Source organism: Manis pentadactyla, chromosome 10 (genome assembly GCF_030020395.1).
Source record: "Manis pentadactyla isolate mManPen7 chromosome 10, mManPen7.hap1, whole genome shotgun sequence".
Taxonomy (NCBI): domain Eukaryota; kingdom Metazoa; phylum Chordata; class Mammalia; order Pholidota; family Manidae; genus Manis; species Manis pentadactyla.
Window position 1 is genome coordinate 17,061,085 of NC_080028.1, and position 15,210 is coordinate 17,076,294.

The 15,210-nt window shown below is 35.6% G+C and overlaps 1 protein-coding gene across 5 annotated transcripts in view; it reads right to left on the bottom strand.

The window, feature by feature from the left end:
- HCFC2 (host cell factor C2) overlaps positions 1-15,210 on the bottom strand; it is a 71,220-nt gene that overhangs the window by 25,754 nt on the left and 30,256 nt on the right. For all 5 annotated transcript variants that reach the window (XM_036891028.2, XM_036891031.2, XM_036891029.2 and 2 more), the window contains exons 10-12: positions 5,895-6,072; positions 1,837-2,040; positions 1,211-1,284 (exon numbers count right to left, since the gene is read on the bottom strand). In XM_036891028.2, coding sequence (XP_036746923.1) covers positions 1,211-1,284; positions 1,837-2,040; positions 5,895-6,072 — 456 coding nt within the window. The remainder of the gene's footprint in view (positions 1-1,210; positions 1,285-1,836; positions 2,041-5,894; positions 6,073-15,210) is intronic.

The following is a 15,210-nucleotide window of genomic DNA, read 5'->3' on the forward strand; positions in this document are numbered from 1 at the left end:
ACAAAATGAGCTTACTAGCAGAGTCTTTAAAGTTTAAAAAAAGGAATAACTTTAAACTTGTTTTCATTTTGAAAGTTGTAAATACTCTCTTCAACAACTTTTATAAAACAACTGGCTCCAACTGCATTAACAAATTCCATTCTGGCGATGCATTGCAAAATAGATTTAAGAGAAAAAAATGTTCATTTTAATAATTATTCCCTAAAAAGAGGCTAAAAACACTAGGACTTAACATTCTGGAAAGGTGAAAGCTGATGAAGGTAATTAGATTATCAAAATCTATAAAATCATGACTGAAAGAAAACTAAAAGTATAGACAATACTTGAAGATTCTAAAAGGTACATGAGGTCAGATAAAAACTCTAGCTCATAGCCATAAAGTTGAAAAGACTGATTATTTAAAAATAAATTTAAGAGTATATACAAACACATATGTATTACCCTTATATTATCTAATTAAGACACTCTTGGTATATTTTTGAGGTACAATCCTAGCATTTTAAGTTTGGTGACACACCGACGAATTCTGGCCTTCCATAAAACAACCCAGTGTCAGAGATTATTGGGTTACCTTAAGGGTATGTCTAACCCAATACTGCAATACTATGTTGTTTTTCTGCTAAGTAGCTAGCAATAGAGCCATTCAAGTTTTATGTTCCATAACATGTCCTTTTCCTCTTTAAACCATTAATACAATTTAGATATATATACATATATATGTTCACATGGACACACATTTCTGATTATGTAAGTAACACATTTCATTATTAAAAATAATTGAAATATTGAACTGAAAGCATAAGAAAAAAGCAAAAATTATCTGTGGTCCCACAACCTGGAGAAAATCACCTGACATTGTAGGGTATATGTGTGTGGACTCACATGAGATGTGAATGTATGCATTGTGTATATTTTTAAAATAAAATTGGGATTATAGTATGTATGTGTGTATATATACATGTATGTTATATATACACATATTTTATACATGTGAACACATACACACACACATTCCTTTTTGTCCAGTTTTTTTCACTTAACATTATACTGTGAACACTTTCTTATTTAACCTTTCATTTCTCAATCTATGTCAAGTCATTACTAAAGGACACCCAAAAATATTTTCATGAATTTATGCTGAAGTTGCTCAGCATTTAAAAGCACACTTAGTCATCTATAAATATATATCATCTCCTGGTCATATACTTACAGAAAATGGCATCGCTGCAGCATGTGCCTCTACACGGCTGATCTTAGTTGCAGGCAGTGCACATGTTTCATCAACTAAAAATCAAACAATTCATCAGATAAGACATAATCACTTATCAAGCAGACACATTAAAATATAATTTATAAATATATAAAATATAGCCACAGGGAGAAAATCATAATTGGAAATACAGATCCTCTAACTCAAACTAAGTCATAAAGTCCATTTTTCAAGGGTTTGATGACCAGCTAGAACTTCAGAGAATGTTTACCAAAGATGAAACACAATTCCTATTGCAAAAGAATAAAATGAGAATTTACAAAATCATAAATCAATCACGCTGGGAGAATTGTTACTCCATAGTTTAGAACTAATCTTTTCTAAGGAAAAAAAATTTGCTGAATATATTCACAGGAGAAAGAGGCATTGTGGTTGTACTTCAGTGAGCACTGATTTAAATATTTTATGGAAGCAGCAGAGAGTATATATATTCCAATTGCAATGCTTTATATATGTTTATATGATTCAATCCAAGATGAAATACAATTCCCATCTAAAACAAATATGTTTGATGAATTTATTTACAAAAATGGTTCAAAATACAGTATGTGAAACACATTTCAAACCTTCAGATTTGGTACTGAATGTTGTTAGTGAAGTTTCATCTTTAACAACTGCCCCATTTGTACTGGATGATTCAGTTTTAATGGTCTGCTGGGTTACCATAGTTTGTGCGCTGGAAACAGTACTGGATACAGAAGTTTCAGGGATTACTGTTCTTAAGTCCAGGCAACTACTTAGAACACCTATATCTGCTGAAGTGTGAGGACCTAAAATTAAAGGGAAAAGACCAATTATTAACATAATACCTGCTGATACTGTTGTTATCTTATAGTTCTTGTACAATTCTTGGTATTTTCAATTTTAAAATCATAAACATGGGTATAACAATTGTCATTCATATGATTTAATTATTAGGAATAAAATGTTAAAAGTGCATTATATCCATAATGAATGTCCAATTTCTCAGCTCCTTCCTCCATTCTAAACACTGAATCATTATTCTCAAACTCTACTAAATCATAATCAAATGGCCTTACCTCCTATTTTAGGGCAAAAAATAGAGATCATCAGGGATGCATACCATCAGTTTTCTGCTTTTGCCTGCCCTAAAGTAGAAATATATTTGTCATTGTGCCTATGCTTTCCACCTTCTCTTCCATTTTAGAGGATGAGCTGACCTCTCTCTTAAGGAAGTTTAATCTATCGTGCTTATCTATCCTCCCCCTATATTTTGGGACTCTCTTTCAATCATTCTTCCAGGTTTTCAGATTCTTTTTCTTCAGTAGTTTTTGGCACTTGGTGCATAAACATTATCAAGTCTCTGAAGAAAACAAACATACATCTTCCCTGACCACACAAGACTTCTCCCATTACCATGTCCTCTGGCTAATTCCTTTTGGAGCAGTCTCTACTTCCTTGACCTCTGCACTTTTGGTTTCTAGCATACTACTCTAATGAAATGGCTCTGGCAGACATCAATGATTTCTAACGGATACTTTTCAATTTTCATGTACTTGACCTTTTTGCAATGTCAACAGTACTAACCACTCCTTTTTGAAGCTGTTCCTTTTTATGAGTTATATCCATTCATCCCACAATATTGAAGATTTGCTATCTACCACATATTGTGCTTGTTTCTATAATGGTTAAACAAAGCAAGCATGGTCACATCTCATGAATTTATAGTCATGGTAGAAGACCACATGCATACATAATATATGTATAGTCACAAAGTGTGATGCCTGCTATAGAGGAAAAAAATACACCAATCTTTTTGGTTCCTTTCTTAACCTTTTAAAAACCTCTTTCAATCTCTTTAGCTGGCTTCTCTTCTTCAAATGATTCTTTAAATGCAGATGTTCCCAAGCCTTTTGTTTTCTCCCTTTACATGTTTTCCCTGTACTTTAACTACCATTCACAAATTACACATCTCTCAAATACATAGGTCCTGGGCACTGTACCAAGTGCTGGGAACCTAGCAGTGACAAGTCAGATAAGGCCCCTGCTCTTGTACAGCTTATATTTTAGATAATTTTAACTTCTAAATTTATGGTCTAGCCAAAAACTGCCTTGTAGACTCCAGACCTATATATCCAATTGCCCATTAGAAATCTTTACCAGTATGTTCCTCAAGTGCCTCAAAAAAAGTAGGTTCCAAGTTGAACCTATCTTTTGCCCAAATCTGTTCTTGCTCCCATATTGCCTATCTTGATGAGCAGGACCACCATCATGGATGGTTTTCCCATTTGCCTAGTATTAATCAAAACTGCCTTATAACATAAGATTTAGAATGCATTTAAAAACCAAGTCACATTCAACCTATTTTTCTCATAACCAAATCTATATTTCTCAGTTTCTAAGTCTGAAAGATGCTACTTTCTACAAGTTACTAAAATGATGTATTTTCCCCTCTCCATTCCACCTACTGCTTTAGTCTCTATGCATCTCCTGGAATCCTAAAATAACCCCCTAACGAGTCTCCCAATTATTTCCTATTATAGTTCTTAAGTGAGGGTGAGGCTGGAGTGCCTTTTAAAAAAAAAATCCAATCACTCTTCCACTTCTGAAGCATACCAGCTACTCCAACTGGCAGGGAAAAAGCCCAGTCTCCTCTTGTTAACTTGAAATTGGGGAACCATTCATTCACACATTTGAATGTTTATGATCTGCCAGATACTGTCATTGTACAAACTACTCTGGTTTTCCCATTTGCCTAGTATTAATCAAAACTGCCTTCTAACATAGGACTTAGAATGCATTAAGATTCTGAAATCTCAAAGTTCATATTTGTTTTTAGTAGTATAAACTTCTTTACAAGATAGATATAGAAAATCACTATAAGAAATTTAAACTGAGAACCAAGAACAAGCTTTTATAATTTTGACCAAATGATTCCCTTACATCAAAAAATCAATACCACAAAAGTTTTCTCCTCTTCCACAAAGAATTAAATGAGAAAAATTATATGAAATTATTTTACTTGAATATTTGTGTCTACCATGGACTTATAAAGAAAAATAGAAAAATCTAAAAACTCATCATGTTAAATTTGAATCACTGAAGAGGAATTTATATTAGCTGTCATGACTTTTTCAAATTAAAAATAAAGTCACATGTTTCTATGCCAGAGATATATCAGAAAGTGATTTATAAAATAATTTACATATTGAAACCTGAGGCAATGCTTCATATATCTCAAATGGTACCAGAATATTAGAATGAACTTATCTTAAATATAAGGACTGCCAACTTACAAGCTGTCCCATGAATGCAATGGGCTAACCAACAGCTCTCATAAACGAACTATCTCCCCGGAAGATGACTGGTTAGCCAGAGACGGGTAAGATTCCTCAAGGGAGGAACAACCTAAGACAGGCACAGTCGCAGGGGGGTCATCAGGTGAGAAATTGGGGATCAACAGAGGTGAGGCTTAGAACCTCACCCTCCCTGTTCTGAGAGAAATCTTCTGCATATGTGGATGTTTTATTGCCCTTGTCTAGCTTGGATTAACACATAGTCTACAGGCACACACCTGATCATCTACATTTGCTCTCTTACAACACTAAACTATGTTTTCTACCTTTATGTTGTATCTACCTACCACTTCAGCATCTTATTAAAAATAATAAAGAGAGAAATGTGGTATCCACATATAAATCAAGTATAAAAATCAAATGTGTATTCATATTTGAACTGACTGTTTATAGTTCATAATGCATGAGCAAAACCAAAAGTTTCTGTGATGACTGCCCTTGTACTGTTCACCATGTAACTTATTCACTATGTAAGAATTTGTTCTCCATGTAAGAACTTGTTCGTTATGCTTCAGAAGATTGGAGACTGACGAAAATTAGGCTTAGGGTGGATTAATGATTGTGCATTGAGCATTGACTCCCCTATACAGAATTTTATTGTTGTTAACAACCATTTGATCAATAAATATGAGAGATGCCCTAACAACAACAACCAAGAAAAAGTACACACTTCCAATTGTAAAATAAATAAGTAACCGGGATGTAATGTATAGCATAAGGAATATAGTCAAAATATTGTAACAGCTTGGTATGGTGATAGCTGGTACTTAGAATTATCATGTATATAAATGTTGAATCACTGTGTTGTACACCTGAAACTAATGTAATGTAATACTGTGTGTCAACTACCCTTCAATAAAAAATAATTATCTAAAAAAAAAAAAAAAGAAAACGAACTATCTTTCTGAAGATAATCCAGTTACTTGCTAATAAGCAAATATTTACTAAGTGATTACTATTTACCAGGCATGGATATGAGTATTGGGGAAATAAATATGAACAAGAAAATCCCTGTCCAAAATAAATAATTTCAGATAGTTAAAAGTGCTAAGAAAAGATAGTGACTTGTATACACTGGCCAACCTCAAATGTCATACAAGAGCTTGTCTCACTTGACATCCACAGAACTTAACTAATCGTTAATATCAGGGATGTCATCTTGACATCACATTAACCAGGGTCAATACAGTAGGTACATTATTTTGAAAATAGATAAAAACTATGTAACATTTACTTTTTCAAAGACTAAAAATTCTCAACCATTTCTAGAAAAAGCTTTAGCTTTATTTAAAACATCATCTTTATACCTTCATTTTTCTTTAGCATATCCATCACACAACTATTATGATTAGAAGCATTAGTTGCCAAAGATGAATGTAAAATGGCATTAGAATCAGTTGATGCTTTGAGATCAGGTTTGTTTTTCACTGAAGTTCCTTTCACAGATGTATGTTCAATTTTTGCACTGTTCATTGTTTCACTGATCTACAAGGAATAAAATAGTTCATTGTGATAATCAACATTCAGTTAAACAGAAATACTGGTAAAAAGCAAGCAAAATAATTGACAATTTAAATGTTTTTGAAAATAAATTTGCCAAAATATAAAAGTTTAAATTACATTCTTAATTTGTATAAGATTATTATTTAAATTTTACAGTAGTTTAAGAATACAATTTCTTTTCACTTAATCTGCATTCTCAAAAAAAACAGTCCTAAAGGGGAAAGGGAGGGTATATTTTGAGGGAAAAAAATCCTGTAAGTAGTAGTTGGTAGCCAAGCAAATACATATGTAACATAGATATTATCAAAACCACAGATTTTAACATTCTGGTCAAATTTTCTTAACAAGGTCAGACATGTATACAAAAGATGTGATAAGTCCTAAAAGTAAAATTTCAGTTACATATGGAACATTCAACTAAATGAATTATTCTGTATGACTGAGTTAAAATTTCAGTTACATATGGAACATTCAACCAAATGAATTATTCTGTATGACTGATATTCTTTACATAAACATTTTAGAAAGGAATCTTCCCAATTACATTTTTATCTTCTTAAACACATATAATGAACACATTTAAATTTTTTGATAATTTGAGTTATCAGTGTGAACATCAGTTATTACATAGCAGTACCCAAAGGTCTACTAAGCCAGAAAAGTGACCTGGCTTCATTTAAATCGCTGCCCCTATATAATTTCCTGTTTTTTGGTACTTCTCTTATCTCTACCCTTATTGTCAATGAAACTATATTGTCAATCACAATTTCTCATGGCTCTAAGGATACCTGACCATAACATGCCCTGTGCCTCCCTTTGAACTGATGATGATACTGCTACTATTAGTAAGTGATGATGATGACAGCTGCAACCTTTAGGGAGCATCATACTATGTGATGGGCATTTGATACATACTTATAAAGTCTGTATTTCATTAAATCCTCACAAAAATTCTATATATTGGATAATGGATTAAGTTTATATTTAAAGAAATCTATAAATTGGACCCTAAGCTTATAGATGAAAAAATTGAGACTCAGAGATCTTAAATAATATACCCACAGTCCAGAAGCCACTAAGTAACACAGCTAGGATTTGATACCTAGGTTTATTGTACTTCAAAGTTCCCATGTTATAATGTCTCTACTGTGTTCTTTGCTTAAAAATCAGAAAGCCAAGCAAGAATCTGCAATGGAGAAAAGATAGTCTCTTCAATAAATAGTGTTGGGAAATGGGACAGTACCTACAAAAGAATGAAAGTGAATTACTGCCTTAGGCCAAACACAAAAATAAACTCAAAATGGATTCAAGACCTAAATATAGAACTTAAAACCATAAAACTCCTAGAAGACAACACAGGCAGTAAACTCTTAAACATCAGCATTAATAATTTTTTTCTGGATATGTCTCCCCAGGCAGGGAAACAAAAGCAAAAATAAATAAGTGGGACTACACCAAACAAAAGTTTCTGCACAACAAAATGAAAAGGCAACCTACTGTTCGGGAGAATATTTTTGCAAATTATATATCCAGTAAGGGGCTAATACCCCAAATATAGAAAAGAACTCATACATTTCAATACCAACAAAGCAAATAATCCAATTAAAAAATGGGCCAAGGACATGACCAGACATTTTTCCAAAGAAAACTTACAGATGACCAACAGATACATGAAAAGGTGCTCAACATCACTAATCATCAGGGAAATGTAAATCAAATCCACAGTGAGGTATCTCCTCACAGCTGTCACAATGACTAGTATCAAACTGACAAGAAATAACGAGCATTGGCAAGGATGTGGAGTAAAGAGAACCCTCATACACTGTTGGTAGGAATGTAAACTGGTGCAGCCACTATGGAAAGCAGTATGGAGGTTTCTCAAGAAACTAAAAATAGAATTACCATATAATCTAGCAATTCTACTTCTGAAAATTTACCCAAAGAAAGCAAAATCAGTAATCCGAGAAAGTATATGCACTCCTGCATTTATGGCGGCACTATTTACAATAGCCAAAATGTGGAAACAACCCAAATGTCCATCAACAGATGAATGGATGAAGATGTGGTTCATATATACAACAGAATATTACTCAGTCATTAGAAAGAATGAAATTGTGCCATTTGCCACAACATGGATGGACCTAAGTGAAATAAGTCAGAGAAAAAATAAATACCATGTAATTTCATTTAGGTGTAAATTTACAAAATAAAACTGAAACAGACTCATAAACACAGGAACAGACTAATGGTTGCTATAGGGAAGGATGGATGGAAGGGCGGGTGGAAGTTGCTAATAGGGAAGGTGAAAAAATTAAAAAGCCAGTTTAACTAAAATTGTGTAAAAGGAGAATTAAATAAACCCTGAGACTTTTGTTTAAACATCAGATCAAACATATATGTTTCAAGAGATTCTTTCAAAAATCGAACTCAAATAATCTTAAAGGGATTTTTTTAAGTACAAAGGTATATACACTTATAAGTACAAAGAGAATGGGAGAAGAGACAATAGGTAAAAAGATAAAAAACCGACAAAGTTGGAAGCTAATAGCTTGTAGGTAGAAAGTCACTAAGAGGCAAACCATTTGTGCTGAAGAGCCCAGAAAGGCTTGGGAACTGGAACCATCAAGTCTTTTGGAAGCCTAGATACAGAGTGCAATTAAACACCAGGAGACCATCATATGGAAGACCGTATGAAAAGCAGATGTAACCCCAGCTCTGCTTTTCCAACATACAAAGCCAGATAGATTCCTTGCCCCTATTCTAAATTAAGATAGTAAATAAGTAGAAAGGTTGAAATGTGAGGCTCTGGGCTGTGGTAAATGTCCTTCAGGTGAGGGTTGGAGAGAGGCATCCATACTGAAAATGGGAACACGAAAGCCTGAGTGCTGAACAGAGAGACACCATCCTAACTCTGAATTCCCTAAGTTCCCAGAATACTAATGTCAAGTGCAGCCTTATAACCCTTAATCAAGAGGTTGGAGAATTTCAGTGAAACTCATTGATCCAAGAGAGAAGATCCAAAGATACTGATACTTGCAGGTCCCCACCCAATTGCCCTCACTAAGGTCTACTAATCAACAAGCTTGTATGCACAGACTTTCTGCTATGGTATGAATGTCTGTGCACTGCACAAATTCATACAGTGAAACTTAACCCCCAGTGTGATGGTATTAGAAGGTAGGGCCCTTGGGCAGTGATTAGTGGCCCTATAAAAGTGGACCAAAATCTAACCAAGGAGGTGAAAGACTTATAATCTGAGCACTACAAGACACTCATGAGATAAATTAAAGAAGATACCAATAAATGGAAACACATCCCATGCTCATGGATAGGAAGAATTAATATTGTCAAAATGGCCATCCTGCCTAAAGCAAATTACAGGTTCAATGGAATTCCTATCAAAATACCAAGAGCGTTCTTCAATGAACTAGGGCAAATAGTTCTAAAATTCATATAGAACCAAAAAAGACCCCAAAAAGCCAAAGCAATCCTGAGAAGGAAGAATAAAGCAAGGGGAATTACGCTCCCTGACATCAAACTCTACTACAAAGCCACAGTAATCAAGACAATTTGGTACTGGCACAAGAACAGACCCACAGACCAATGGAACAGAATAGAGAGCCCAGATATAAACCCAAGCACATATGGTCAATTAATATATGATAAAGGAGCCCTGGATATACAATGGGGAAATGAGAGCCTCTTCAACAGCTGGTGTTGGCAAAACTGGACAGCTACATGTAAGAGAATGAAACTGGATTACTGTCTAACCCCGTACACAAAAGTAAACTCAAAATGGATCAAAGACCTGAATGTAAGTCATGAAACCATAAAACTCTTAGAAAAAAACATAGGCAAAAATCTCTTGGACATAAACATGAGCAACTTCTTCATGAACATATCTCCCCAGACAAGAGAAACAAAAGCAAAAATGAACAAGTGGGACTATATCAAACTAAAAAGCTTCTTGTACAGCAAAGGACATCAGCAGTAAGACAAAAAGATTTCCTAGAGTATGGGAGAATATATTTATAAATGATGTATCTGATAAGGGGTTGACATCCAAATTATATAAACAGCTCACACACCTCAATAAACAAAAAGAAAATAAGCCAATTAAAAAATGCGCAGAGGATATGAACAGACAATTCTCCAAAGAAGAAATTCAGATGGCCAACAGGCACATGAAAAAATGCTCCACATCCCTAACCATCAGAGAAATGCAAATAAAACCACAATGAGATTATCACCTCACACCAGTTAGGATGGCCACCATCCAGAAGACAAACACAACAAATGTTGGCAAGGATGTGGAGAAAGGGGAACCCTCCTACACTGCTGGTGGGAATGCAAACTAGTTCAATCATTGTGGAAAGCAGTATGGAGGTTCCTCAAAAAGCTTAAAATAGAAATACCATCTGACCCAGGAATTTCACTCCTAGGAATTTACCCTAAGAATGCAGCAGCCCAGTTTCAAAAAGACATATGCATTCCTATGTTTATCACAGCACTATTTACAATAGCCAAGATATCAAAGCAACCTAGGTGTCCATTGGTAGATGAATGGATAAAGAAGATGTGGTACATATACACAATGGAATATTATTCAGCCATAAGAAGAAAACAAATCCTACCATTTGCAATAACATGGATAGAGTTAGAGGGTATTATGCTTAGTGAAATAAGCCAGGCGGAGAAAGACAAGTACAAATGATTTCACTCATATGTGGAGTATAAGAACAAAGGAAAAACTGAAGGAACAAAACAGCAGCAGACTGATAGAACCCAAGAATGGACTAACAGTTAACAAATGGAAAGGGATTGGGGAGGATGGGTGGGAAGGAAGGGATAAGGGGGAAAAGGAGGCATTACGATTAGCATGTATAATGTAGGGGGGGTGACACAGGGAAGGCAGTATAACACAGAGAAGACAAGTAGTGAGTCTACAGAATCTTACTACGCTGATGGACAGTGACTGTAATGGGGTATGTGGTGGGGAATTGATAATAGGGGGAGTCTAGTAACCATAATGTTGTTCATGTAATCGTACATTAATGATAGCAAAAAAAAAGAAGTGGCCCAAGAAAGCCCTCTTACCCTTTCCATCATGTGAGAATACAATAAGAAGACAACAGTTTTCAATCCACAGAGGGTCCTCACCAGAATTTGACCATGTAGGCACCCTGATCTTGGGGCCTCCAGGCTCCAGAAATGTAAGAAATAAATTTCTGTTGTTTATAAGCTACCCAGACTGTGGGATTTTGTTATAGCTGCCCAAATGGACTAAGATATTTCCAAACTCCTTTTTAATGCCTCAGTTTAAACATGAAAGGACAGCCAATCATCACCAGGCATTTGATGACAATCTCTAAGATGAAAGTTTGGGACCAAAACAGATTTTTTAAAATATGAGCTTGAAAAAAAGACATACAGCTGAGAGAAGAATCTAACTCCAATTTTTTTTAAAAAAAGCATAATTCTTAAAGAGATATGGAAGAGATTATATTTATAAAGCAAGAACAAGATAAAAGAAATAAAGAATAAGATCAGACCTTTAGAAATTAAATATGTGGTCAAATATATTTAAAAGTTGATAGATCTACAATATACATGAAGAAATTTTTCAGAAAGCAGAATAGACAGAAAACAGTAAATAAAAACTAAAACTATTAGATAGTAAAAGAAGACCAATATTCAATTAACAGGAGTTTTAAAAAAATAAGAGAAAATGGAAGAAAGAATCAGCAATGAAAGCCATGAGTTTCCAGAATGATGGGGTCCACTGAGTGCAGAGCACAATTAACAAAGACATATATTCTAAGGTATATCATGGTTGAAATTTCAGAATACTGGAGATAAAAAGAAAAAGATTAGGGAGTCAGAGGATTAAAAATGGTGGTATGAGAGGTGAGACAGAGGCCTCCTCCTAAAACCACATATAATACGAAAATATAATTAGTACAACTAATCCTGAAAGAGCAACAGGAAAGAAGGCTGTGCCAGACTGCATACACCTCGAGAAAAGAACAGACCTCATGGAACAGGGTGATATACCAAAGCCGTGACCCAGTGGGACCCAAACCCTTCCCCCACCCCAGCTCACTGGCGGGAGGAAGAGAAATAGAGCAGGAAGGGATTGGAGGCCTAGGACTGTTGAACACCCAGCCCTGGAGATCTGCTCTGGGAGCACAAACCTACATTGCATAGTGCTCTGGAGATTAGTGGGGTTGGAAAGCTAAGACAGGCGAAATACCTGGAGAGACTGAGATTCCAGTCACTTGTGGAAAACTGATCCACATCCAGCTACTCTGGGACATAAGAAACATGGGCAGTGTGAGAGACTTCCTAATAGCAAAAAGGCTGCTAAAGGGGCAAGGATTGCACAGAGCTTACTGCTACATGCAGCCTGCTGTATCTTCCTCCTAGCCGGCCTGCCCCTGGATCGCAAATATGCAGCCACCCTGCTCTGGCATCAGGCCAGCCAGAGGGAAACCCCACCTATGGCAGCTACAAACACAAAGTCTAGAGGCTTACACCTGTGTGCTCAGCCTACTAGTTCTGGCAGTGGAGAAAGGCATAGCAGCCAGAAAGCAGGAAACAGCTTTTTCCTCCCACCAGGCACCAGCGCTGCTACCCTGTGACACCCAACATCACTGCAGGGGCTGAGCAGCTCCAGAGAGCAGAGCTTTTGGGCACTAGAGGGTGCCACATACAAATATGAAATGTCAAAGGAACCTGGCTCAAACCAAAATCCCATGAACATGAGAAAAAGGGCCAAGTGAAACTGAACTATCAATCTTCCTGAAAGAGATTTCAAAATAAAAATCATAAACATTGTCATGGAGGTACAGAAAAATATTCAAGAACTTGGAAGAATTCCGGATGGACATTCAATCATTATGGACTACAGTATCAGAAATGAAACATACAATGGAGGGATTTAAAAGCAGACTAGAAACAGTGGAGGAGATGGTAAATGGCTTAAAAATTAGAGAAGAGGAATACAAAGAAGCTGAGGCACAGAGAGAAAAACGGGATCTGTAGGAATGAAATAATATTGAGAGAACTCTGTGACCAATCCAAACAAAACAATATTCATATTATAGAGGTACCAGAAGAGAGAGGAAAAGGGATAAAAAAGTGTCTTTGAAGAGGTAACTGCTGAAAACTTCCCCAGTCTGGAGAAGGAGACAGTCTCTCAGGCCATGGAGGTGTAAAGCTCCCCCAGCACAAGGGACCCAAGGAAGACAACAGCAAGACATATAATAATTAAAATGGCAAAGATCAAGGATAAGGACAGACTATTAAAAGCAGCCAGAGAGAAAAATAAGATCACATACAAAGGAAAACCCATCAGGCTATCATCAGACTTCTCAACAGAAACCTTACAGGCCAGGAGGGAGTGGCATGATATATTTGATGCAATGAACCTGAAGGGCCTTGAACCAAGAATACTCTACCCAGGAAGATTATCATTTAAATTTGAAGGACAGATTAAATAATTTCCAGATAAGCAAAAGATGAGAGAATTTACCTCCCCAAACCATCTCTACAGTGTATTTTGGAGGGACTGCTATAGATGGAAGTGTTCTGAAAGCTAAAGAGCTGTCACCAGAGGAAATAAAACCACAGTAAAGAAAGTAGACCAATTAATGACTAAGCAGACACAAAATTAAATCAACTACCCCCAAAGCCAGTCAAGGGATAGACCAAGAGTACAGAATATGACACCTAATATATAAGGAATGGAAGAGGAAGAAAAAAGGAGGAAAAAAAAGATTTTTATATTTTATATTTTGTTTGTAATATCATGCTAAGTGAGTTAAATTAGACTGTTAGGTAGTGAGGAAGTTACCCTTGAACCTTTGGTGACTACGAATCTAAATCCTGCAATGGCAATAAGTACATATCTATCAATAATCACCCAAAACGTAAATGGTCTAAATGTACCAATCAAAAGGCATAAAGTCACTGAATGGATAAAAAAACAAGACCGGTTTATATGCTGCCTACAAGAGACTCACTTCAAACCCAAAGACATACAGACACTAAAAGCAAAGGGATAGAAAAAAGATATTTCATGCAACTCACAGGGAGAAAAAAGCAGGAGTTGCAGTACTTGTATCAGACAAAATAGAATTCAAAACAAAGAAAGTCACATGAGACAAAGAAGGACATTACATAATGTTAAATGGGTCAGTCTGACGAGAGGATATAACCATTATAAGTATCTATGCACCCAACAAAGGAGCACCTGCATATGTGAAACAAATACTAACAGAATTGAAGGGGGAAATAGAATGCAATGCATTCATTTTAGGAGACTTCCACACACCACTCTCTCCAAAGGAAAGATCAACCAGACAGAAAAGAAGTAAGGAGACAGAGGCATTGAACAACACATTAGAAAAGATGAACCCAACAGACTTCTACAGAACATAGCAGGATACACATTCTTCTCAAGTGCGCATGGATCATTTTCCAGAATAAATCATTTACTAGGCCAGAAAAAGAGCCTCACTAAATTGAAATTTTACCAGCTTCACTAAGATTGAAATTATATTAGCTTCTCAGACCACAAAGGTATGAAACTAGAAATAAATTATGCAAAGAAAACAAAAAAGCCCACCAACACATGGAGGCTTCATAACATGCTCCTAAATAATCAGTGGATCAATGACCAAATAAACACAGAGATCAAGCAATATATGGAGACAAATGACAACAATAATTCAACACTGCAAAAATCTGTGGGACGCAGTGAAGGTGGTGCTAAGAGGGAGGTATATTGCAATACAGGCCTACCTCAGGAAAGAAGAACAATCCCATAGGAACAGTCTAAACTTACAATTAACGAAACTAGAAAAAGAAGAACAAATGAGGCCCAAAGTCAGTAGAAGGAGGGACATAATAAAGATTAGAGCATAAATAAATAAAATCGAGAAGAATAAATAGAATCAATGAAAGCAGGAGCTGGTGCTTCAATTAAATAAACAAAATAGATAGACCCATAGCCAGATTTATCAAGAATAAAAGAGTCTACACATAATAACAGAATCAGAAATGAGAAAGGAAAAATCACCATGGACACAAAATAAATAGAAAGAATTATTAGAGAAT